At 41.0% G+C, this 27,726-nt stretch overlaps 1 protein-coding gene across 4 annotated transcripts; it reads right to left on the reverse strand.

The window, feature by feature from the left end:
- Positions 1-291: 291 nt before the first annotated feature.
- OSGIN1 (oxidative stress induced growth inhibitor 1) lies at positions 292-10,215 on the reverse strand. Of its 4 annotated transcripts, none has more exons than XM_072346487.1 (6): positions 10,097-10,215; positions 6,011-6,113; positions 4,167-4,303; positions 3,624-3,815; positions 3,199-3,290; positions 292-2,633 (listed from the first exon to the last, which is right to left on the reverse strand). In XM_072346487.1, exons 2-6 carry the CDS (start codon positions 6,093-6,095, stop codon positions 1,643-1,645), a joined length of 1,497 nt encoding a protein of 498 aa, XP_072202588.1. In that variant the 5' UTR covers positions 6,096-6,113; positions 10,097-10,215; the 3' UTR covers positions 292-1,642. The 4 variants fall into 4 exon arrangements, with proteins under 4 accessions (XP_072202588.1, XP_072202590.1, XP_072202591.1 ...); XM_072346489.1 differs by having other exon boundaries at positions 10,103-10,167; XM_072346490.1 differs by lacking the exon at positions 10,097-10,215 and adding an exon at positions 7,983-8,187.
- Positions 10,216-27,726: the final 17,511 nt, after the last annotated feature.

Consider the following 27,726-nt stretch of genomic DNA (forward strand, 5'->3'; position numbering starts at 1 on the left):
GTCTGGATAAGAGGAAATAGCCAGCAGCTGGGAAAAAATCAAACACCTCCTAGGCAAGAACAAAGTGCTTGGCAAATAAGTTGATTTTGTAGTGTTGCTCCCAGAAGGAAGAGGGTATTTTAGTGAAGTGTCTGCAAAGACATGGAAAAATCTGGTGTTGTGTTGCTACAGAGGGGAATGAGGCAGGGTTCAACGCACACATCAAAACACATCACAATGTTTATCAGGAAGCTGATGATCTTGACTTGGTCAGAGATTTAAAGGCTGAGTTAAAAGCAAACAAACTGAGAATAAGTCTGAAATAACTTTATTGAAAAAATATTCCACTGAAGTCAGTGGCAAAGGCATCCAGGTGTGATACAGCAATGCTACAGGCAGGCTCCTTACACATCTCCCTACACAACTGGAGGCTCATCCACTTCAGAACAGCCACTGTCTCCATACATACTGGTTTCCAGTGCTTTGTGAAGCATCCTGTTACATCACTAAGCTTCATTACAGCATAGGAAGCAGAGTGCCTTTGTTTTAATAACATTAGCTATAACTCTCATTTTTTCCTAAGAGAGCTACAGAAGGTCTTGCAGGTCTGTTGGGAATGCTGTTGGTAACACAAAACATCATTCCCACCCATCCCAGCTCATTCAAAACCCTGTCTGAAAGCATGTAGCAAAATGCTTTGTCAATTAAAAAATATCTTTCTTAAGAAAACCAGTATATAAAAGATCATAATATTAACCATAAACGATCAAAAAGTGACTGTGCCATTTCCCCTTAATACACAATATTATTATTAGATGACATTACATAAGAAATTCACACTACAGTACATGCCATATTGCTTTTCTCTGAAGCACTCTGCAGCAGAAGCCCCACTCAGTGCCTGGGCAGGGCTTCATGGCAGACCAGCAGCTCCCATTTAGCTCTGCTGTCTCTGCAGAAGCTGTCAAGAACTTGGCCACGGCATTTCAGGAGTTAGCAGAAAGCTGCACGATGGCAAACCAGATGTTTGTAAAATCAGTGTTGCCAGTTCCCAGAAGAGAAAACATTAAAGAAAACTTCTGAATAGAAGGATATTATATATTACATGTTGCTGGTGTCATCAATGAGATGATGCATTTTGTCTGTTTTTCTGTGCCAGTATATTTGCACTTCTTCCAGTGAGTTCTCATCTGATAAGAACATACAACTGAGCCACAGGAGCAATCAAAACCACACTGGATTACTTTTCTTCATCACAAACACTGGAAGACTGACAGACAGAGAGTTGTCAGCCTGTGGTCTGGAAGTAATTTACATTGATTCTTCCTCGTTTCAACTTTCAGAAACCTGGGAGGTGTTAACACAAAAGAGCATTCACTATCTTACCCTCCACTTCTCCAGGAGGAAGGTTCAGTGCCCCTGCTGCCTACATACACAGCCATGTAGAAAAGGAGCAGAATACCCTGGGAATGAAGTTACTGCCATGAATGAAACTCACTCTGTTTGGTGATGTAACCTTTCCAAATAACTCAGCAAGAACTTAGTAACTGCATAATCCTGAAGAATGGCAAGAGTGGGTTTCTCATTTAAGTGTGTACATACCAAATTCTCTGACAACGGCAGTAACCCATTCAGACATTGTTAGCATAGGTGGCCTTTGTTGTTATGGAGGATTTTTGTTTGCTTTCCTTAAGAGAGAGCTGGCAGCAGCCAGAGCCCCTCCCTGTACAAAGCGTACAAAGTTATCTCCAGCTAGAGGCCCTAGAGCATAAAGCCCTTTCTCCTGAGTACATTCATAAGTGAATGGGTCAACATCTATGGGATTCCTCTTGGGATTGACTGGTTGGTCACTGTCCATTGCCAAGTCAATGCCATTATTCAGTAGAAAGGAGAGGTTGGGATTTGAACCAGTTAGAACAAGAGCCATGGAAATTTTATAAGCTTTCTGGCAGCCATTTTTGTCTTGAAGGATACATTTTTTGTCCTTGCCAAAAGATAGTACATGGTGCTCAGGCAGGCTAATGTAGCACTCATAGGGCCCAGCACAAGCAGCTGACTGTTCTTTCATCATCTGATGGACTTTGTGATATTCAGGGTACATCATTTTGGGTAGCTGGTTAAAAATAAGACCTGGATCACTGACTCGTCTCCGAAAAACATGAATTACTGGAATACTGCAGTGGTGAGCAAAGAGAATCGCATCAGCAGCTGTCAAACCAGCACCTACAATCAAAACTGGATCTGATGTGATACCAATACTGTTGTTCTTCACTGCTTCCTCTAGGGCAGAGAGCTTGTGATGGACATAGGAAAGGTTCTCTCCCTTGACCCTGAGCCAAGTGGGACTATCATATGTTCCTGTAGCTAAGACCACATTCTCTGCATAGACAGTGAAGGGCTCCTTGTCACCTTTGACAGTTTTGACAAATCCATCCACCTGAAAGACCTCCATATTCTCCTCACTGAAGTTCCAGAGCAAGTCACTCTTCTGTAGATCTTTCTGTGCGTGGTTGGAGATGCTCTTTGCACTCACTTTCCTCACAGAGGTTACAGCAGTCCCACATCTAAAGTTCTTCTGCAGCCCTTTCTTCACTACATAGTGCTGGTAGTATTGAGCAATGTCTTCTGCTGTGGCTCTATGGTTTCTGAGGCCCCTGCAATATATTACAAAGGTCAAGCAGCAGTTAAGTAAGAGCCTGGAATTCCTCATTTCTTCCACTGAATGTATTATCTAATTCCACTGAATGTGTTATCTAATCCGACACTACTACAGGAGGCTTATCTATTTTCCCTGACTTCAGCTAAGTTACTCCCAGTATACAGAGCTAGTAATCAGATTTGGAGGCTGCTGGACAGAGGAAAAATTTTAATACAAATCCCATCCCTAATAACACTGCCACTCATTCACGCTTTTCTCTCATGTATATCACTGCTATTTCACTTCCAATTACTAGACTCTAAGGCTTCAACTGTTACAGAGTAGAAGCATCTGAGAAGCTGTGGAGTATCTCAGATTATTGTATTCATCATTAGGGTCAGTAGCAGTAGCTTAGAAGTCAAACAGTCCAGAAGAACTCATACTCTGAATAGTCTGAGTGACCTTCCTCTCAGCAGAATCATCCACTACAGGTAGGCAGCTGCATTCAAGAAGTCCAGCCCACTCCAAGTTCCCAAATAGCATCTGGATGCTTGCAAGAAATCAGACCACAAGTATCTCACCTTTTCTTTTGCTTTAGCCAGTCCTTGAACTGGAGATCTGGGAGTCCCATCCATTCCCCTCTGCTCAGGGTAATCATGGAGCCCTCAATAGACTGGAGCAAGAAACAGTTAAAAGGCTTTCAGTTATTTAATGTAAGAAGCTAAGTGTAACTCGAGTTTCAGTATATCTCACAACATAAGAAGCCAATGATTTCATTAGATGCATTGGCATGGATGAAACCATCCATTTTCTCCAAAAAGAACAATTAACTGGAAATATTAATGCCAGTCCTGTTCACCCTTTTTAAGCTCTTTCACCTCTTTGTACATGCAAAATCAAGCATGTGTGAGTAACACATTGGAGTACCTTCAACTCTCCAGTCAATGCATTTGGCTATTTTATAAAATACAGATGTAAGCAGTTAGTTAGGTTTTGGTTAACATACATGCCAGGCACCTCCTGGAGGGTTCTTGCCAAGGACCAGGTGGGGGATGGCTCTTTCAGTCTCGTGCCTCCAAGTGAGCACAGATTCTGCACTCACACCGAAGTCTGTATCAGGTCGCAGAAGGGTATCAAACAGAAGAGCCACTGGGCTGTTGGACCTTCCCTCTAAACCTTCAGACAGATACTCCAAATCCTAAAGAGAGATAGATCAGATGCTCTGAATGCGTGTCCTGCCAGGCAGCAGGCTGTTTATAACTGCTATCCTTCCAGACAGTGTTTTTGGAGTTTTGTGAAGTTCATTTAATTGCATACAGCCCCTGTTACTGTTTGAGAACTTTCTTAAGGATCTTAGCAGTGCTGGCACTTCACACAAGGGAAATTTGGACAACTAGAATGCTTTTCTTAAGACTCATTCTTTCTGAGTGCTTTCTACACACTCTGAAAATTCAGATGAATACATCACTTATAATAAACCCCCTGAGTACTTCACTATGTTGATAAACTAACAGCTTCTGCTAACAAAGTAATTTGTCTTTATACAAACCTGGTCCAAAATGGACACATCTGCTGCCTCTTCTAGTTTATTCTGAAGAATGGGATGAGGATGAAGAGAGTGTCTTTTGAAGTAAGGAGTGTAGCCTGTCAGCAAATATGAGAGACAGATTCCAGAAGGTCCATTCCCTGAAGAGACACAATGGAGTTTTGTTGTTTTTTTTTTTACTCCTGCAGACAGTACAGCCCTTTAAGAAGTGTTTGAAGGATCCTGACCAAACCAAAGGTTAAGATGCACACTTCAGACACAAGAGAAAACTTTGTATTTTCAAGCTACAGATAATCCATCAGACACAGCTGGGGAAGTCTTTCTGCCCTCACATACCCCCTTCTGCTCCCCAGCCCCACTCTGAAGCTCTGGCCTGCTGACAAACTCAGTCACTGCTCATCAGCTTTAAAGATCTGGAAACTGGTCGCTTACTGGAATCAGCCCCAGTCTGTACTGCAGGCAGTGTGTTAAGGAAAAAAGTCTGCCGTGCCAAGAGTGCCTCAGAATATAGCACTTCTGACTGCTGGATAGCTGACCTCCTCCTGCAGACAGTGGAAAGACTGCAACTGCAGAGCCCAGCAAGAGCAGCTTGTGGAAACTTTTCACATGGCCATTCTCCAGCACGTTTAATATTTCACAGAGCCTGGATGACGAGCCGTCAGCCTCTCTGGCTCACAGCTGCTCACAACGGAGTGACTAACAAGCATTACATAATGCAGTAATGATGGAGGGGAGGGGAGCTGAAGTGACACAGCAGCCTGCAGTGGGTCATGCTGACACAGTGCCCGTGCTGTGTATGTGAACCACTTGAGCAAAGGCCACTTCTCCAGGCAGCAGAGATGGTGAGGCTTGGGCTAACAGTGAGCTGAGCTATGCAAAAGGGCAGATCCTGCCACAGCTGGGGCCAAAGTCTGCTGTGGGTCAGTATTTGGGATATTCCACTCCCAGGAAAGTTATCCAGAAATTAAAAGCAAACTAAACTGCAGCTATGGTAGAAACATTACACATTTCAACTTGGTCCTTTGCTTTAGGAGGTCCCTGAGACAAATTTAAGCACTTGAGTGCACAACACTTGAATATGCATGTGTAGGATTTTCTCCCTAAGCCACAGATAAGTTGGATATGCACGGTCATAAGCACAGCTTGGGGTCCAGTGCCTGTGCCGGAGCACAGCTCATAGTGTCTCACTCAGAAGAAGGTGTCCATGTCACCACTTAGGCTTGCTCACCTTGTACTACAAACCTCCCCTGTCAGAAGGGTTACAATACATTTACTATATAACCTGTTTTTAAAAACTGATGACAAACAGCAGCTTTTTACCATTCTGTTCAATTCTGTATAAAATCAGTATACATCCCAAGAGATTCAGCATGCATAATTTAAAAAAATCTTTAGAAAAAACAAAAACAAACAACAATAAACACCCTATAACAGCATTTTAGCAATTCCTAAACAAATGATGGGAAACAAAATAAAAAGAAAATATGCATATATACCAACCACCTACTCATCCCCTAAATCAAGCACTACTAATCAACTTCCTTCCTGTGAAGTAATTACCTCACAGTGCAATGGTTCCAAACCCTTCTAAACACCTAAATGCCCAAATAAGCACCAGTCCAAAAGTTTACCATATTTGTTATAAGATAATAATAAAGAAGCACTATTGAATACCTGGTTCCCTGCTTCTTACCACCCAGATCTGGATCTGCATGAAGCTTTGCTGTCAGAGAAAAGAGCCAGAAATGATGGCCAGGGATGGTTTGGGTACCAATACATGGAACAAAAGCTGAAGACAAGTCCAAAGCAGTAATGGCATTGGAGAACATAAGGAAGAGAAAGCTTACCTATGATCACCACAGGAATTGGCTTGGACTCACTCTTGTTTTGGTGCCTGCCCAATGCTGAGTACATCTCCCTGTCTGGAAGCATTTAGGCCCAGGAACCAACCTGTTAAAACAGAGTAGTTCTGAAGCATTTCTGCTTGACAAAAAAACATGTCTGTCTCTAGACCGCAGCAGAGAGCTGATCCAAAGTGTTATCCTTGCACCACACACCGTCACACTATGCTTCCACCCACCCCACAGGACAGGCCTACTTATCTGTTCCCCTTCTTAGAAAGGAAAGGATGATTCCCAGATTATATCACAGAAAAAGGAGACGACTCATATCTCTGTCTCCCACATGGTTTTCAGTCCCTTCAAGACAGCTAGTGACGTCAGTAACCCTCTGAATGCAGTACCTGACATGTTGCAGCCTGTCAATGAAAACTTCAGTTCTGCCTTTGCTATGTGGAAAAGGACTATTATCACGATCCCCATTCATCACCAGTGCTTTTCGCTTCTTGCATTTGCATGTGCGTTTATTAATAAGTCCCTTGGCTGCAGTTTCAAACGTGAGCTGCTCCATTGCGAGAGGACTGTTTGAGAAGTGCTAACTTGGTTCCTGAACCTGTGGATGCCCTCTTAATTCATTTTCCAGAAAAGAGTTTCAGGTTTGAGAAAGTTGAGAAGTTTAAATATGCAGCAATATTATCTTGGAAGCTAAGCTGTCATGAGAGTGGAATGTGCAAAACATCTAATTTTGTTATGAAAGTACTCACTGGATAGTGAATCAAAGGTTTGTTTTCATACTTTGTTGTTGTTGTTTGGTTGGGTTTTTTGTTCTTTGTTTTTTTTTGTTTTTGTTTTTGTTTTTTTTTTTTTGCCATTTCTCAAAATGTTAAGTAACCACTTTTAAGCTACACTGTCTCTAGTCCACGAAAGTCAGAAGTTACTTTTACCATGGTAAAATGGAGACTTTTAAAGTTCAGCAGAAGCTTTTGTGTTATCCTACAGAGGGTACAGCCTTTAAAAATATTACTCTCATTTGGAAAGTTAAGACAAAATGCACTGAATGGCAGGACTCTTTTCAGCAGGGCGTACTCTCCACACTTTCCAAGCACAGCAAGATTTCTGGCAAGTGCACTGCATGCTCCCATAAGTCTGGCACATCACTGCCTTTGACATAAGCACTGCAGCAGCAGATGCCATCCTACAAGCACAATGCTCCCCTTTAAGCCTGACATTTACGTCACCAGCAACTACTTGAATGCAGTAAGGCCCAGTGACTGAATGAGCAGCCAGGAAGCCACTGCTAAGTTTAGGATCTGAAGAATCCCAGGCTTCAGGAGAAGACCTTAGTGCGCTCACCTGCAAGGATGTGACAGTTCTGATAAGCAGCAGGATGTGACCATCCCTGGGCTAGAGCGATAGCTATTCCAAGAGGACTGGGTTCATCCAAGTACAGAGAGGAATGTAGAACTAGCAGCTTTGTCCAAAGTTTAGCAACACAGTTTAATAACGCCTACTTACTGCCCAACTACCACTTCACTGTAAATTTAAGGCATTCTCATGCATTCTGCCTGAACCACATAAAAGACATAATAGTCATGCCTTCAAGTAATTTCTGGCTTGAAAGAGTTGGAAACTTCAGTTCTCAGCTTATCTGTGACCCATAGGTAGATGTATATATTACAAAAGATGAATTTTTCCATATGTTGTGTCCATATGGGGTGTGCATCCACCCCTTGAGGCACATCCACCCCAGAAGCACACCTAACTGGCCCAGCATTTCCACGGCCTTTTGGGTAGGGCCATGAACCAAAACCTGCATTACCACTGCTGTGTGAATATATCCCCAGATAATTCCCTACCACAAAGCTCCAAAGTCAAAACTGGGGGAAGCCAGCACCCATGATGACCTGAGGCATCAGAGGGACAGGACAGTGGTGCAACCAGTAAGATGCTCACTCAAATCATCCTAAATCACAGCACTTACCTGGCAGCGATTTGTTTCTTCTCCATGGTAAGAGCTATTTATTTCCCTCTCTGTGGCTGCAGTAGGTAAGATAATTTCTTTTTTTTTTTTCATCTCTTCTCTCTGTTAAACTACTGGGAATATGAAAGTGGAAAGCGAGAGCTCTGGAAAGCTTCTGCTCCTCAGCAGTCTGCAGCAGCACACATGGGAAGACTGAGTGCACTCTGCACCCAGTGGTAATCCAGCAGCATCTGTGAGATATTTGCTGGAAGCAAGGCTGCTGAACTGACCCAGCTCTGTACAAAGCAACAGTGCCAGCAGGAGCTGGAAGCAGCCTGACAGCTTGTCATGCTGCCCTGTGCCAGAACTTTTCTGGGGGAGCCTGAACAGGACAAAAAAGGCACGGGACATTGGTCTGGCAGCCTTGTTTGCTGTAGGGGAAAGTTGCTTGGCTTCCAGACGCTGCTCCCAGCCACTCCTCCCAACCACCCCAAATGCAGCACAAAGCCAGCAGCCTCAGGCTTGGTGATAACTCCTCAAGTCACCCTCCTCTTTTGTTCCCTATATTTTGGGCACATGAAAAAGGAGCATTTGCTGGAATCAAACTAGACATTAATGGCTAAATGAGCACAATTGCTATTCTGATGAAATTCCTAGATCCATCCACATACGTGACTGTTTTTATCCATGGTTTTATTCAAGATTTGGGTTCACAAAACCCCATTATGACCACTGTAGTGAGACATCTTCTGTTGCCTGAAGTTTTTATGCTGGACAAATCTATCAGCACAAGATTAACTATTAGGTTTGCTTCTGTTTATTTTACCATTTAAAAATGTCCTATCCACATCCTAAGGCTACCATTTCTATTATTTATAGTTAATAAATCTACTGTTTAGTGCAAAATGAACCAGCTGCTGAACCTATTTACAGCTACTCTCATCATATAGGCTACACTGACTTTGGGGTACAAAGCTGCCCAGAGTGTAACAGACATTTCTTGTTCAAATGTTACTTGTTATGGCATGGAAAGTTAAAACTGTTTCTTTTTATTGCTATTATTATTATTTTATGCAGAATGTCATAGTTAGGGGTCTGCATATACACCTCAGCAGTGCAACAGATGAAAAGCTATTCTTGCAGAGACTATTGAAAAGCATACAGCACACTGAAGTTCATTTAACTCTATACAAAGCTAGTTAACCGAATGCAAGCTTGAGCTGCATGGGAGACTCAAGTTTCTCACATTCAGTCAGTTTAGTGACACTCATCACTACCGCTCAGGCTCCTGCTGCTGGCTTCCTACTTTAAATGAGTATTTTTCTTCCTCTCCATTTGGGAGAATGCTGCAAGCTCCGGAGTTCATCTCCTTGCTGCTTCCAAAGCATTCCAGCATTGATGTGATGTTATATAATTTTCTCAGTCTTGGGAAAATGTCCAGCTCATCCTGGACCAGCCTCCGCATACCTTCTTGACACTGACTTGAGCCTAGAGGGACTGGAACTCACTAAGTGTAACCCCTGGTAGCTCCATGCTGCACAACTGAAACAGATTTTAAGTGAGCAAAAGAAAAAGCAAAGGCAGTGGAACTAAGTCCTCTTTAGCAGAAATAAAAGGTCAAATTAAATCAGTCAGTTGCAAGCACTTCTCCTTATTGCATCCGTGGGACTTTTGCTCAAGTAAGGACCACAAAGCATGTACAATACAGGAAAAGCTTAGAACAGTGCAGTCAATATATAAACAGTGGAAGAGAGTAGAAGGGCTGCTGTGATACTCAGGTTGAAACAAGAATGCTATCACAGAAATAACAGCTTCCTTTAACTTGATTTCTTCATCAACTTATCCATTTCATCAACAGCTGTTTAAGTTCTTCAGTGCTTTTAAGAAACAGAAATCCCAATGGTTTTTGCTCCTGGTAACCTTTAAGTTTTATACTTTCCTACAACCTTTAGGAGTTCTTTTCCCCACTTGCACTCTCAGTCTTGCACAGAAGGCCAGTTAGCTCACAAACATAATGGAAGCCCTTGGAAAGAATCAAATTTATAGCACACAAAAATAGCAGGTCTTTCTAGAAACAGCCCTGTGACAGTCAGAAAACAGCAGTACAACAGGCAGGGCACTTTCAGCCTTCTTACCTTTACCTGCAGGTCTAGTGAGAAGCAAGCTCTGTATGGAAATGCCCGTAGAGCTAGAAAGCCAACCAAAGTATGAGCCTTAATACTGCCTCTGCTCTAATGCAGCCGTTTAAATATAGTAGGCTACCGGCACTAAATGAGAGGTGGAGCTGCAATGAATGCAGGAGGAGCAAAGAAACTACTTATAAGCATGAGTCAGCAGGAATATTGCCCTTCCCAGCTTGTGAATGAATGGTTCTGAGTAACTTTCCTTTCTTCAGTGATGTTCAGCTGACTATGACTTCAGCAATGGCAGGTTTATAGGAGATGTGCATAACAGAAGTCCTGCCTTGAAGAATCTTCTCATTTTTAACCCTCAGGGCAAATTAAAACCTGACATTTCATACAATGTAATGCTTCTTGTGGCAGAACTAGATTTTTCCTCTGTCAAAAAGAGAGAAAAAAGAAAGGCTAGGATACCACTGTATGCTTTAGAACTGCTGATCTTTTTGGCCACAAATGGAAAGGGAATTTTGATGATTTTCTTCCTACTTTGGTCAGTATTTGTGGTTTCAGTTTCATCTTCCGTTTGAAAGCAGTTCATACACATGGAGACAACGTGTGTGAGGAGAAGTGCTGAGTGCACTGTCAGACTGGATCCTGCTATATATGGGAAGTGTGAAGTCCCCCAGAGCCACCAATATCAACTTACGTGAGTCAAGTTCAGGAGGATTAAATCACACAGTATTCAAATGCCTTGCCCAGTTTCTTCTACTTTCCCCGTTTTTCTCCAGTATTTAATGGTATAATACACTTCCTCTGTCAGTTCATAAGTAGCAGCCATCTTCCCTGTAAGGTTTTGGTGAAAGTATCCTGTATTCAACCAAGGTATCTTCATTAGCATCTCTGGGAAACCAGATACTGCCAACCATCAGTTTCCCACAGGACTGTTGGTCTTTTTTTTTTTTTGTTCTGAATTCCACAAAATGAAGAAAGACAGCTGCTGACAGGGCCGCTGCTCATCAGTGGCTCTTAAATCAGAAGTCACTACTTAGCTCTACACAGTATTAAGACTGTATCACTTCGTAGAAGTCAAAATTAAATCTGCATTCAACATGTATTGAGCTTGGTACTAATCAAGTACAGACACACAAGAGTTTATTCAACAGAAGAATATCTCATAATCCAACTCCGCAAGTATGTCGAACTGAGGGGATTCCGTGTGTTTCTTTTTCCTTAAGGTTTCTTTCAAGTTGTCTGGGCCTTTGTCCAAGGTAGAATTTGCACAGTACTGTTAAGTAACTCGTACTGATATTTTTTCACATGAGCAAAGGCTTTTGTATGCATAACCCAGGTATATGATTATTGGCAGATAACAAATGTGATCAGTCCAGGCAAATTAAATTGCCAGAGAAACGAAGACATTTGTTAGGATAAGTGACTTAACAACTGTCACAGTATCACAGTATCACAGTATCACAGTATCGTGCGAGTTGGAAGGGACCTTAGAGATCATCGAGTCCAACTCCCGGGATTCAAGCCTTCTGTGTAGCAGAGCGGCACTTCTACCACTTGCGCCACAGGGGGGATATATTAATAACTGTCCTGTTATTAATGTTTTCAAAAGGTATCTTCAATATATTGCCGTATTGCGTGTCAAAAATTTCATAACAAACGTGTTCTTGTCAGTACTTGATCATGGCATAGATGCAATAGGAAACCATTCGATGGCTTGACAGGCTTTATAAGCCATAAAATCAGGAATACTTATGTGTGCACATCTGCAGAAATAAAACTTGAGCTCTGTGTACAAGATGAGATCTTCTCTTCATTTCCCACTAGGTTTAGGAAAATTGCAATCTCTCTAACATTACCTCTGCTAGAAAGACCAGAATGTCTTTCCAGAACCAGTCTGTGTAATCTTCCGCTGGCACTTCCAGTGCCCCTTCCACTGTCAGCCAGCGTTCGATCTACAAGGGTACGCCATATTTTATTCCTTACTCATTGTAAGCAGTATCATTCAGATTAATATGTGCCCAGGAAGTAAGTCTGTATGTAGGTCTCCAGCATGAATTGGCATTATTCATAGCTGTCTGTGAGCATGCATTCAACAAGCAGTACCAGTTCCTTTCTTTGTACAAACTGACAAACACACAATGCAGACTTAACGTTCTTTAGAGGCTTCAGATTTTTCCAGGAACAAATCCTTCCAAGCCAGCAATCCGCAGGTGCCTGCACTGAGGCGCATGGCACTGCGCTCAGCTCAGCGCTGAGCAGTCCAAATCTTTGTGTCACATGGGACAAGCAGACTTCTCTGGCAAATAGAAGCTCAAAGCTAATGAGGACCCATAACACTGGAAACATAAAGAATCAAGTCTACCTTCATTTGTACAGGCAGAAACACAGAGGTAGAGGGCTACACTGGCTTCCACATCAGCAAGCCTTCCACACACTGCAACAGTAGTCAGGCAAACAGTTTCCTACCAGTGTGCAGAGGGGAATTCAGAACGCACATCAGTCCTGGTCCAAGAAGGTTTGGGGCTGCTGGGACAGGGACAGCCTTCACTGAGAGCTGCTCACTTCACCTTCGAGTCATACCCTACAGTTCACAGTACTGCCAATCCTGGGTGCATTTGTTGCCAAGGTCTGTTTGTTTTCCTTTTGGGCAGCTATGATATGGTTCCCAGAAGAAGTCAGTATTATTTTAGACCAAGGTAAAATCCAAAGAATACGCCAAAAAGCATGGGCAGACCTGCAATGCTGTTCTTTTGTGAGTGTTGCAAAGGATTTCCTTGTTATCAAGTGACTTAACATCTCATGTCACCAAGAAGCTATACTCACACATACCCTAGAGGTGAAACCTGTCAGAAGACCTGTTTCTGCTGACTTCTGCTTTGGGGGAGCAGAAGGAACAATGCTTCCCCAGTGTCAGAATGTGTTGCTCATCCCTGTGATCCTGACAACTGGTGGCAGGACACATGTCTCACAACCTCTAGCACCACCCTCCCTCTGGCAAGATGTAAGGTGCCTGATTATCACAGCACACTACATTGTTTTGAGCATTAGAAGTTCATGTTCTGCTGGTTTTGAATAATCACAGGAACACTCCCAGTGTGATCCTCTGGGTCACAACAGTGCTTTGATGCTTTTGTGTTTCTTTAAATTACAGTAAAAAAAAAAAAAAAATTAACTTCTGCATGTCTTCTGTTTAGGGGAACTTTCTAAGTGCTTCACTACTTCCCACTAGCCTCTCCACTGCAACTGAGGCAAAGTCTTGCACAAGTATTAAAACGTGTGAAAAAAACCAAGTGATTCATTTCTATGTGATCTGCAGGCAGTATCTGAAATCCAGCTTAACTCCTGCTGCCAAAATGATCTCCACCTTTTTACACTGGGAAGTTTTCACCTACAAAATTCTACATTAACTTACTCACCAAAACTAAAACCTACATATTTAATGATGATAAATGGTGTCATATTGATATTCAAACATTTGATCTGCTTTTTTGTTTTTAGATTCAGCCAAACTTATCCCACATTTGACACCAACACCACAGTCCGGATCTCATTTTGCAAGGAAAAAAAAATGATCCAGCAGGATGTTCCCTGAAGATGTCCTGGCAATCTATCAGGAGGGGCAGGCTGTGGCCACACCACCTCTGACAACAGCTGGATCTCTGAAGTACACTGTTTTGCTGGATGACTTGGGTAAGGAAGCCACGGGGAAGCCAGAGGACAGCTGGGATTGACAAAAATGAACAAACAAAAAAACAGCAGCTTAGGCAACTTTGCAAGGGCAGACCCAGTTCTTCTCGTGACTTCCTACATGTGTTTGTGCATTCACATGGCATTCTCTATAAAAAAATTTGACCTGGAGCTCGTGTCCCTGTCATGGCCATATCTGTCTTGTGTACATGCTTTTTTTGCAGTATTTAGGCTGCTGGGTCCAAGAGGAGAGAAATAAGGTTCACCCCATTCACCTGTTATTCAAAAGTACATTGACCTCCCAGTCAGATAAATGATTGAAATGTTTCTGTCTAGTGCCCTTGAAAATTGAGGAAAATAAAGAGCAAAACCTCGTATTTTGCTGGAGCTACTCTAAAAATAATGATTTTTATGGTTATAAAAACCATTTTTATGGTTTTTGTTTTTTTTTTTCCCTGCCCTCAGCTTGATGTCATTATCTCCCTGTCTGTTCTCAGAAGTTGGTCTTCCTCAAACCATGGGGGCAAGCCAGTCTTCACTGTCCAGGGGCATCTCCCACTTCCAGCAATGCCTCTTGAAAACATCTGTTAAGAAATAAACTTGGGGAAGTGAGAATCAGTCATACCACCCAGAAGGGCTACAGAGCTTCACTGTCTGCATTCACACAGCTCTACCTTCAGCAACTGCAATCAGACCCTGTTTGAGCACTTAAGTGCTTGCTGAGAGCAATTCAGTGGGATACCTTTACCCAAGCTAACTAAGAGAGCAATAATAGAGAATGTTCTGAATTGTTCCTTAGTACAACAAGCAGAGGAAAGCTCAGCTCCCATTCACTGCACTCAGAATTCTGATTTCAAGATGGATGAGGTTTAGGGAAAAGATAAACGTGCACTTTCACTTCAAACAAACAGCAGTTATGACCTGGTCAAAGATTAAACTGCAAATGAAGCTGGTAGGAAATTTTCCTCTTATCTCAATGTCAGTATATTCATAAACATTTACAAGAGTGCAGGATGAGAGGATGGGCTGAAGACAGCCTTTAATTTCTGCTGTGCTACAGTCAGTGTTCAGCTACGTGCTCTCTATCTATACTGGTACTTGGCAACAAAAAGCAGAGTATAATTGCTACTGCATTACATTATGATGTGCCAGACTGAGCAGCCTGGAAGCATACACCCAAAGCATAAAATACCCCACAGAAGGTAACATTCCTGCTTTCCTAACAAGAAAAACTAAAAAAGAACCCTTGAAACAAGAGTCTGTGAGCACTGGATGTATTTTCTGTACATTTTCTATCAAGGCAAAAACAACAAATATCAAACACCAACGGGCAGTTCTAAACTGGAAAAGGACAAGGAGCTGAAATAGCCAACATCACAGACTTCCTCAAAGATAAACAAGCATTTCTGCAGCAGAACCACCAGTTGTGTCTGTGGGGGATTAGAAAAGGACCGTGCTAGTTATCCTACTACTTCCTTAGCTGCAGGGATGACGTTCATCATCCACAGAACAGCTGATACTGGCTATGGGAGGTGGATGCTGGTCAAATCCAGTTCACTAATTCTGATGTACCTGATTGCAGCTTTTTATTTCCCCTGTAACTTTTTAAAGGTCTGTAGGAAATTCTAAGAGATTTAAGCAGCAAGTCCCTTCCTTCAAACAGAGATTGAAGGCAAACTGAATGACCAACTCAATTAATAATTCCAAAATAAGTTTCTTAGGGCCCAATTTCCCTCTCACAAGAGCACTACTTGCTGCAGTGATGACTGCTAGGAGTGAAAGTTAAAGTCCATTGGAACTGCTCTGCATAAAACTGGGCAAACTGGTATCTTTTCCAGAGAGAATCTTATCACTTAGTCACAGTATAACAGTAATGCATTAAAGTGTAACAAAAATATTTCATAGGTCAAGGCTTCCCATCTGTAACTGTCAGCTCTGTCCCTAAACTAGTTTAAGGAGGCTGGAACACGAAAGAAGCTGCCCTCTGCTGTAAGATAGCATGTGCAGTTTTGCACTACCTGCATGTAGAGTCACATTGGATGTGAAACATTTTCTATGAACTCTGAATTGGCACAGTGAATTTGCAGGAAAGAGGCAGGATTACTGCACAAGCCATTCAGTAATTAGTGTGGTTGTGTCAGAAATGCCTGGTGGTCTGTGCAATTCCACATCCATATCTCTTAGTTGTCCATTTTCACTCGCAGCAGAGCTCAAAACTGAGCATAGGTCCACAAAAAGCAATAATGCAGTGCTACTGTGGCGAGAGTTATCCACACATATATTCAGCATAGAGCAGAATAAGAACCACGATCCCCTGAAATCTCATTCAAATTATTTTCTTAGGAATGTCAATAAAGGTGTTCTCCTGACTCTTCCTCCAAACCTATTGCACTAAAAGTTACTGTTACTGCTTCACGTGCAATTTTTTGCTCTTGGTCTGCTTTTTGCGGTTCTTGCCTTTATAAACCAAATATCTATTTCTAGAGTAGTAATGAGAGACTCCAGATTAGTTCTACACCCTTACCAACAATGATCACACAGAATGAACATACTTATGATTCATTCCCGTTTTTGGCAGCTGTCAGACTAGCTGCAGCATGCCCCAATTTTTCTGCTTGTCAACAGAGAAACTGAAGGCATGAGAAGAAGGATGTAGTTCTGATTCTCAGAAGTCAGTACTTATCTGGATTGAAAATGCTAAATTTGAATCATTGAGTAAAACCTCTACCAAAGAGCTTGTATGGATATCCAACCTTTGGAATACCTGGGCCACACTGAATGAATTGTTGTGTTGGCCTGCATATAAAATATAAATATGGTACAGTTAACACAAATAAATAATAGCACTTTTTTTTTTTTTTTTTTTTTTTTTTTTTTTTTTTTTTTTTTTTTTTCCCCTTTAAATTAAAAGATAAAAAAAGAAGGCAACATGAGCACAAAACTAATTGGATATTTGACTTTGTTTTCATTAATGTATCAGTCAGGTTTGATGGAAGTGGTTGCAATTCTTGGTGAGTTCTCAAGGTGCTCACTATTGATCTTTTGCTTTCTGTGCTTCATCCTCGAAAACAGTTGTTACAAACATACACACTGCCCAAAAGTGATGCTGTGAATAAGGCAGGACTGTGAAACAAGGCATATTTCTCTCTGGTAAGATAGATCTTATGGAAGTCTAGTAGAAAGACATGGTCACATTTTTCTTTGAGTTGAACGTCTGTTTGCAACTCTATACAATTCACTTGAAAATTTGCAGGCAATGTATTTATATTGACTGAAAATGGAGGTGCAAGTATACAAAAATTTGATTTTTTATTTTTTTTTTTTTTAAATCTTGAAACCTATTTTCAAATTCCTTTATCAAAATGGAAAGCACAGCTGCATATTTTTCATTTTTCACAGGACTATATTTGGCCAATGTATTGAAGTGCATTAAATTATTTGCCATAACTTGAGCTTACCAAAACTTAAGTTTCATTTCAAATGTGGTCATGGTTGAACACATATCACAGATGAGTTGATTTTCACATTGAAGATGGCTGCTTAATTCATTTAAATGAGTGGCCAAATCCACCAAAGCTGTTAAATCACTCAGCCGTTTTTCATCTTCAGATTCCTCCTTTTAATTCCATCTATGTCTTTATTTCATTTTGCAAATCAAAAAAATATTTTTAGCATTTTACTCTGTCTTAAGCCACCTTACTTCAGAAAAGTAAGCAATATTTCCCTAATCAGCACCCTTGCTTTAAGGAACTCCTGGATTGGTCAATCCCTTGGACTTTATGAAATTCACAGTTTTGATGAAGATTTGCAAAACATTATCCATTTTTATAGCTTCTATGCATAAATTCTCTTGACGTATGTTGCAGTGATATTTCTCAAATGTGAGCTGCTGATTGCAACTGCATCATCTTCTATTATTTTTACAAATCCCCATTTTTTGTTTAACAAACATCACTGAGGAGCCATCCGGAGCTGCAATGGATATGTTAATAGAATCACAGACTGGCTTAGGTTGGAAGGGACCTTACAGATCATCAAGCCCCAACTCCCTGCCACGGAATGGTTGCCCTCCACCAGCTCAGTCTGCCCAGGGACCCATCCAGCCTGGCTTTGGGCACCTCCAGGGATGGGGCATTTATGTCTCTGAGTAGCCTGTGTCAGCACCTCACTACTCTCTGAGTAAATAATTTATCCCCCTCATTTAGTTTAAAGCAATTTCCCCTTGTTTGTCACTCAGAACATGTAAAAAATTGTTCCCCTTCTGGTTTATAAGCTCCCTTCAAGCACTGGAAGGCCACAGTGAAGTCTTTCCTGAGCCTTCTTTTCTCCAGGATGAACAAACCCATCTACTTCAACCTGTCTTCATAGGAGACGTGCTTCAGCCCTCTGAGGATCTTTGTGACCTTTCTTTGGATCTGTTCCAAAAACTCCACTTCTTTCCTCAGCTGGCAACACTAGGCCTGGAAATTGAACTGAAGCCAGACTGGAAGGTCCAACCACATTGGCATCCCACGCTCAGCACTGCGCATTAACTGACAGTCACTGAATGTGAAGAACAGTATAAGCACATGATGCATATCTTGAATCTTCCCTTGCCTCCAAATATTTGCAGCTGGGACAACTGGCTGAAACCTGATACGGTTTATTCACTTGCCAGCCCCTTCGTTCAGGTTATTTTCATCTGGATTCTGGCAATTTCACACGGCCTGTAGTCTTTGTATTGGATGGGAGATTTATAAAACTGATCTTTTCTGCACCAGTCAGCTCTATAAACTTCTTTTATATTCCACTCAGTTTTCTGACTTATTTCCAAGACATAAACTGTTCCATACCTTCTGTCAACCTGCTCTGTCTCCTCTAGACCTCTCCCATTTTTCTTGTCCTGGCATGAGAGAAAGAGTGCATCATGAGTTCTTTATGCATAGATGAGCCATAGGGTTATGCAGCAGCCTTTTGGTTTGGCTCCCATCCTTTCCTAGCACTGGATTTTCTTTGCTGCTAGCAAGCACCAAGCTGATGCATTCACAGGATTATCTCTGATGACCTCAGATTCAAGTTCAAGCTAGCTCTGGCTCAGCTTCCTCATTTGAACTTGTGCCACAGTGTGAGACAACGCATAGGAATGGGGCAAAAGTGTGAACTTATATGATGGTGCAGAAGCATTGCACAGTTTGTTTTTCAGACAAATGCAATCACCCATGTGCCTGATAAAAAAGCTGAGTGGAAAGCCTTGGAGACTTTCTGAATACTACTTGTTCACAAAGAAACCTCAGTAAAATTGAAGGGCTAATGTTTGGGAGGAAACATGCTCTCACCTTGTATATCAGGAGGGAGGTGACACACAGCAGAGAAGCTCAGAGAGCTCATATTGCATTCCATACCCTGGTCAGATCTCAATCTGCACTTATTCTCTCACCTACAAAAAAGTATATACAAGAAGAGTTCATACAAGGTCACTCCTGGATTTCCATCAGAAGTGGCTGCTATTTATGCATATTTGAAAGAGATGGAGTACATACACAGCCAGTGGATGGCCTGAACCCTGAGCTTACCTGGAAAAGACACAAAGGATTCTAAACAGCCCCAAGGTAACAAACATGATCTCCAAAGTACCCCAAAGCCAAGGATGTTGAGCCTGGGAGAGTCAAATGTTAAATGCATCTGCTTCAACACTGCAATGTTAAAACACTTTGCATGCAGGCTTCCTGGGAAAGCAGCCCTTCCTGATGAACTTTCTTTTGAGTTTTACTTCTCAATTTCAGGCTACCAATGCCAACTAAGTCACTGTGGTACTACTTCACCCTCCATTTGTTGTCTCTTAGCCAAGCTTCCCTTGTTGTCTACATTACATCTGCATTCTTCTTTCCTGCAGTCTTTCCCTACCCTTTTCTCACCCCTATTAAGCCCACTGAGCTACATAAAAGCTTTTCTGCTTGAGATCATGGAAAGAAAGCCAGAAAACATATTTATACAAATCTCGGCAACAAAAACGAGCCACGTGGCACTCATGAACTTGTTTGTTTGATGTCTTCGATATGGAAAGCTGTAACACAAGCCTTAATTCCTAGATTTTCTTTTGTTGCCCAGCTGACAATTAAAAATCACACAAAGGAACATGCTTTCTTTCTAAAAGGAATTTTCATTTTTGTATATAATTTAGCAGAATCACTGCCATTAGTGCATGAATACGCCTGACACTTAATTCAGCCTGCAAATATCAAGTACAGCTATTTAAAAATTGCATTTCAAAGCAGCCTTGCAAAGTAACAAGAACTTCCACTATCATCAAGTTCATTGCTGAATCAAAACTTCACACGTGAGGTCAAATGTTGGAGTCTGTCAGAGCGTCACATAGGTTTGACTATCAGGTGAATGCTTGTTAACAAACCTTTGTCACTATGTAATAGGACAACATAGAAACAACCTATGAGCAGGTGTTGCTGCATTTGTGTAGACTTTTCAATATCATGTCTCTTCAAGACATGGTGATTCTCTCCAGCAGTTTTTACTGAAAATTTGCATATTTTTTCCATATGTGAGTATTTATTTCCTAATATACATGTGGATAACTAAATCGAGCAGTTTATTGGAGCAAGTTGGTTCAACTTAGTGTTAAAACTATTTGCATGCTGCATTTATTCCAGAAACATGTTTCTCCCACTGGTTCTGATCTTATCTTTACCCTGTACCAAGAAATGACTTCCATGAACTTTAGTAGGTCATCCTGTTAAACATCTATCCACGCTCTCCCACTCTTCCTAATCATCTAGAAATAATAATTAACTGAATGTGCTGGGAAATGGGTGGTGACTTTACTATACAACTCTTGCTATATATTTCAGATGACATTGCAACTATGCTACAGTTTTTTTTCCACTCTGTAAGTCCCTACTCAGACTTACCAAATGGTTTTTCACTGTTCTTTATTTCTTTGGTGAAGCAGCAATATACATTTTTAAGTTTGTAAAAGCAGACTTAGTGCCCTTGTGCATGTGTGATCTCATCCAAAGCTGCATGCCATGAAGCAGAGAGCTTACATCTATGACTGTTGGGAAATGGAACAACTGACTCAGGCAGAACTCCATGCCAAACCTTTTCTGCTTCATATCGACTCCAATCCTTTAAAGATTCTGCCAAAGTCTTTGGAAATCTGCTGCTCAATAACATACCTTGGGAATAGTATTGGTATATTCAGTGGAGCAGAGAAGGTATTTCAAGCAGCTTGCAACGAAGTGCTTCGCATTGTGAGAAAGTGCCCAGCACAGGGAGTCAGGTTCACTGGTTTCAGCTCGCAGAAGCAGAAAAAGAGCCTTAAGGGAGGTTAAGCCTGTTGATCAGATGCAGCAGCTCTTTAGAGGAAACTTGCTGGCTTCAGCTGCAACCAGCTTCAGCTGGTGGCAGGAGGTGTCATGTCACATATCCTAGCCTTCTGGGCATTGCTTGCTACAGAACCACTTTAAAAGACTGGGAATACAGATCACAGCATATTGCACTGACTCTTGGGAAGTCATCAGGTTTTCCACATTTATCTGACTTAAAACCAAAACCTAGCAGCTTTTTTTAAATAAACACCTCAAAAATGTTGTTTTGAAAGAGGATTAAAACCCACATGAAGACTAGCATTAAAACGAGCCTGAAATTCAGGTTTAAGAGTTTCATTATAACAAAGGCTCCTACTAGGTATCAAGAAGGAGGGAATTCTTTCTGGCTGAGTAGCTGAATGTCAGACGTGAGAGATGGAAGGAAGTTCTGCAGCCATGATACCAAGAGAAAGCTGCCAGGATTGCACACAGCCATAGCCAGCTACTCCTTTGCCTTCACAAGTACATTCTTTATGAAAACTAAGTTGTTTTTCATCTTCAGTTTACTTCATTATGTGTTGAACAAGGCAGTCCTAAGGGGATAAGCCAAACACTTTTTCAGCCTGTAAATACAGATGTTAATTACTTAGCTCAATCTCCTCATCTGAAACACCAAGGAGAATGAGATTGTTGGTAGGAGAAGGTACCTGCTGGCATACCTGAAAACTTACTTTTGGAACATCTTCTGTTTTGTTTTTAAGGGAGGTCTGGGCCAAACTATGTTGTGATAAATAGAAAGGCCTAATGAAGCAAAGGCAAGCATCTCAATTAATTTCAAGGTCATTTAGAACAGTAATATGGGAAAAGACACCGACAAAATAATCTGAAGGGCTTTAGAAGAAACCTGGAAAAGAGGATTTCAATCAAACTAGGATCAGATCTCTCCCTTTCTAGTAGGCCTTCGTATTTACCTAGAATGTATTTGCTGTAAGTCCGGGAAGAAAACAAACAACAACAAAAAAACTTAATTACAAGTGAGCATATAAGTGTTTTCTAGAGTACTGAGCTAGTCCAACCTCCTCGCATTCCACTTCTAACAAGGGAAAGCCCAGTAGCTTGTCCTCCAGTTCATGTCTATAAGTAAAACAATCAAAACCAATGTCTAAGAAAAGAAGGACAGCCTGTGGCTCTGTGGGCTGCGCACCTTGCTCCATTTCTTTGGGATGTGTTTATTTCTGGGCCAATCACTATACTTGGTATTTACTAAGAGAATTGAAGAGAGTGGTGTAACTACTCAAACTGTAATTACCCAATACTATGTGACACAATTGATTTGTGAATATTAAATGCTTGTGCAAAACATTGAGTTAATAATTGTAAACAGATTCTAGAAACCATAACCTGCCTGTAGTTGTAGTTGTGGCAGCTTCTTTTCTTACTGATGCCTGTAGGTCTGGCAGCACCAGAAGTTGCAGGAGACTGGTAAATTCATGTTAACCTTTCAGCTCTGGAGCTTTAGGTCATTCTCATTCATGCTGAAAAAGCCAGTATGCTGCCCTTACCCACAGTGGCAAGGCCATGTCACTTGTATCACTTCCTACTCTCTCTCATCTTAATAGCCCACCACCAAGTTCATTTATCTTTACCCTTATTCTAACTATGCCATTCAGAGTGTTTTATTAGACCTCAGAATACCAAGCAGTGTCTGAAAAATCCTTTCCTTTAATAAGCCAGCTTTTAACTTCATCTCACACACAGTGATCAAACAGGGAGTGTGCAGATGGAAGTCTTATTGTCATGGGTAAGTGACAACCAGCTATTTCCGACAATTCACTTTTCAAAACTTGTTCAAGATGACTCTCATATGAAACTCAGCTGCAAGAAGTACCGAACTCAGACAATAGCACCCACAGGCTCACAGCAAGTTCAATACTAAACAATGAGTTCCAAAAAGGATTTAAAAAAGCTTTCATTCTTGTCATGGATGAACTCAGTTGCATACCTTGCTTATAGCTCCCTGAATGTTCTGTATTCACTGTCCAACAGTCCCAAAAGCACTGTGTTCGGCAAACAATTTCAAAACGATAGTCGCCTTGTAGTGGCAGAGAGAGCTTTGATTCGGACATACTGTGCCTCTCAGAGCAGTTTTCAGCCATGCCTTGATATTAGAAGTGTTAATATAAATGTAGAATTTGATTTTTGAAAACAATGGGTAGAAAGGTTTAGAAGTTTTGCATCTTAACACAATCATTCTATAATAAAATTTTCATTACCCAATATTTCTGTTGAAAGTGAGAAAGGTACGGTAGAATAACAGGAGAACACATCCGTCTGAAACCAAGCTCACTTTGTTAACAGCAGTATGACATGATGGATGAAAAGCAGCTCAGATATTTGGGTTATCTCCAGACTTCAGTGACTTCTGATTAGTCACTTGAGCTCTCTGAACTTTTTTGGCTGTAGTTACATTGCATGGGCATGGAATATTTTTCAAAGCATGTTTGTACAGTGTTAAGAAGAATCTGATTGAAATCCCCTTTAGAGCTTCAAAAGCTAATACAAACAGTTCAAACAAATGATTTCTAAAGACCTGTAATGATTAACATCTGCCTTTTCATCGCATAATATATAAGTACACTTTCCGTGATTTCGTATGACTAATCCAAAAATCTCAGCACTTGGTATATTCAGAATATAAATTGAACATATTCCAGTATTACATTTCCATGGTTTCCTGAGTATTTTTAAAGTTATATACAGTTACATTTGTTTTGAATCAATACAATTTGTTACTTTACATACATAATACCACCTAGTCTTTCTGTGGGCATTTCACGGTCATCTCTAAACCAAGCATAGTTCCTGTGAACTTCAGCTGACACACTCAACAAACTTCTGGCCACGCATCTGTATTAAGTGGCCCACAGCCATACCTCCTAAAGCTTCACAACAGGACCGGCCTGCCAAATTTAGATACAAATGTCCAAAGAAAACAGCTTAACAAGCATTAAGGTGAAGAAGAACAGTCTGAATGAGAGTATGCAGCGTGACTGCCATCAGAGGGTCTGCTCTTGGAGATCTACAGGACTCTCCTCTGATTCAGGTCTGAAGACACAGAAAAAACATCACAGGAAGCATATTATGTGTGATGTAGTATGCTTTCCTGGCATTAGTATAGAGCAGATTGCATCAGGATGCTGAAGTGCCATCTTGAGGAAGGTCAGCTACTGAGTAACCGCAGCAGCTAAACAAGTTCATATAGAGGTGGCTCTATACATGTAAGAAGTACTTTCCACATGCAATGCACTAAATAAACTTTGCTTCTCAAATAACATAGCTGTAAGTAACAGTGATGAACTGAATTCTCTGCCAGCACTCCCCCCATCACCGCATTCACAAGAGAAGAGGTTTTGGCTGTCTAACTACAAGACATTATACCATCAACTCCAGACCACGTAGCATAAGTCAAGAAGAGCTAGGATAAAACCTGCCAAATGAAATTCCGAGTTGCTCTTTTTCCAATATAGTCTTACACCAAGTTTTTATTTTATTTTTTACAGTATCCAAGCATATGACATTATGGTGTAATGCACTGGCATTTGGGTCAGGAGTTTTCATTTAGATACTTCGTAGATGTGTTCTCCTCTGAGATCCTGAAGTGCACATGCTTCTTCCCATATTTGAAGTGCAAATCCATATTGTGAGTTTAAGTACTTTTTTCTCAAAAGGCAACAAAACAGAATAGAACTCCAACTGACTCTTGGTGGCACAGCACGCTGTGCTTCCAACACTGGCTGCAGCAGTTACTGCTGAAGATAGAGAGGAAAGCACACTATTATTGCACAGCTAGCGAATACCAGCATGCACTGATGCACTGTGTAACAGGGACATCATCTGAACTTAGACTTTCATACATTTAATGAGACGTGCCTTAAGACAAGGGGAAAACACCCAACTACTCCTGTCTCAGGAACACACAATTAAAAACTACACATTGCAAAGAAAATTAGAATGTTCCAGGGGAAAAAAAAAAAAAAAAAAAAAAAGTATGTTTCCATTTTACTTACCTCATTTACTTTTCCCTACTACAAAACAGAGATTACAGAAACCTAATAACATTCCAGTTCCAATAAAAAAACTGTCCATTTAGCTGATATCAGCACTGTTTACGCACAATGATAAAGCATAATGTTCTGATTTCCAGATATATAAACCACAAGTTATTCCAAAGATAACTGATTCATTTACTATTGATCCTGTGGCAATACATTACAAAGATCAGTGTGTGTTTTACATGACAGCACTTCAGGATTAGCTCTATCTTTCACTTCTAAACCACTAGAAATACTTTGCCTTTTAAAAGCATAAGAACAAAGACCCAACCAGGTGGCTTAATCACAAATCTCTAATTTCAGAGATTATGCCCTTGCTGACATCACGTACCTATATATTTGCACAGTATTTAGTGTAACTGACAGTTATGTTACACAAACACTGTTCCCTGAAGCTTGACTTCAGCTCTTGGCGAGTTCCTGCCTTGGCAGCTCCACAGAAAAGGATTATGTATGCAAGATGCCCACTATTAGCTAGAGAGCTGAAGCAAATAACACAAAGAGAAACACTCAGCAGAAGTACATAAAAATTAATTAAATAAATATCCAAATAATTTCTTTTAATTAATGCTTGTATTTAAAAATCAGGTCAGCATTGTATTTAAAGTGAAAAAATGTGTCATGAAAGGGAACATAGATTTCTTGCTTGTTCAGCAAATTAAATCTCATCACACAGGCTTAGATTTTGAACAACCTTGAAACCTCAACACAAAGGCCTTTAGCATACACTGCTTTCCACTGCTTAACTCACAAAGCCATGATATAGTTGAGGAAAGAACTCTCTCACAGTGGCTGGATGACACAAACTGTAAGCAGCATTAACATCTCAGTTGTTCTGTACCTCTTCCTACCACTCACTGCTCATCCTACCCACTCTCTGCCCTCAGTTGCATCAACATACTGTGGTGACAATCAATCAGAATTAGGATCAAAACCCTTATGATAAAGAAAAAACAGTTTTAAATGCCAGAAACACAGACATCCTCGCCAAGCCAATTTTCCTTGCCTGCAATTTGCTTTGCTTTTTGTCTCCAAATGACTGTATTGAGTCATCATAGCACAAACTAGGTTCTTACATTGCTTTTAATCTCATGATTCATGTTTTATCATTTTCAAGCTGATTAAGAATGGTGGAAGATGAAGGTAGTTCATGAAACTCAATAGCCTTGTAGATATAATGATCTTGAGTATTGGTCTGAAAACTTCTATGACTAGGCCCATTCTATAGGCACCAAGCGATAAAAAAGGGCAGGCCAGGAAGGACAGCTTAGAGCTGGTAACATGGCAGGTATATGGCCAGGAATTCAGTCTACAGGTCAGCACCAGTGTGAAAAACCAAGGCCAGGTACAGACCAGGCACTACTAAATATGCCCACAGCAGCAAAGGGGCAGCAAGAGCATACATGGCACACAAATCAGCATCATTCACAGCTCTGTTGGAGGAGCAGAGCCCCAGCACTGGGACTAAATGAGCTCCTGAGCCCATGGGCAGCACTGTGTGGGGCTGCTCAAGCCTTTAGAGCCTGCCCTGAGGTCACAAAAATGACCCCTATTAAGTTAGGGATGCAAAGAACAATATAATGTCAGTAAGACTACATGAATGCTGAAACTCACTTTTCCACATCAATAATAAGCATCTTCAGGAAAATGAGGATAACTTTGCTCCTCTTTCTGCTTCCTATGTGGATAAATAAGCAATTTTCATCTCTGTGGTTTTTAATCTGAATTGCTTATAAGCACTGCTGTTCACTCTAAGCTTTTAATAGTTTTTATATATGTACACATGAAATGACTAACATCTAACTCATGCTTTCTGGCTTTTAATGAAGAGACAGTGAAATCAGCAGAAGTCTTTTCACTCAGTTGAATAGTCTGTCTCATACCTCTGTATGAGGCTAAAAGGAGAAAATGGAAGAACTGGAAGGATAGCAGGAGTTATTAAAGGGAAATCTGCAATAGGGAATAAAGCATATTTCCATAAAAACTTCTGATTTTTATCATTTTATTCATCCAAACCAGATGGAACTGTCTCCAAAACAGCTCTGAATCTCATGGAAAAAAATGACTATGACAGTAAGCACAAAGATCTGTTTATCCCATGTTCATCTCATGTCACTTAGATCCATTTTTCTTTTGCATGGAATAGAACCATGGGATCATCTTGAACAACTCCTTGCTTGCATTTGCTGTAAACAGCTTAGCATTCACTACTTCACCACATGCCACTTCCAATAGGAAAGCAGAATACTAGCCTCTTACTGCAAGGCATTTTATCTTTCTCTGGGCAAGAGGAGCCTGAATTAGGTTGTGTAGCTTTCCTGTAATAAAACACATAAAATAAGGTTCCCATGAGTTTCTCACTGATGTGTCCTCCAGATGAAGCAGTTCCAGAGAGAACATGACAAGACTACCAAACACACATCCCCATTATTCTCAAGGGAGAAAAAATACCTCAAGTCTCATGTGAGGGTGGAGGCATTCAAGGCCAGGCTGGATGTGGCTGGTGGTCGGTGACCCTGCACATAGCAGGGGG

This window comes from Excalfactoria chinensis, chromosome 11, assembly GCF_039878825.1.
Source record: "Excalfactoria chinensis isolate bCotChi1 chromosome 11, bCotChi1.hap2, whole genome shotgun sequence".
NCBI classification, from domain to species: domain Eukaryota; kingdom Metazoa; phylum Chordata; class Aves; order Galliformes; family Phasianidae; genus Excalfactoria; species Excalfactoria chinensis.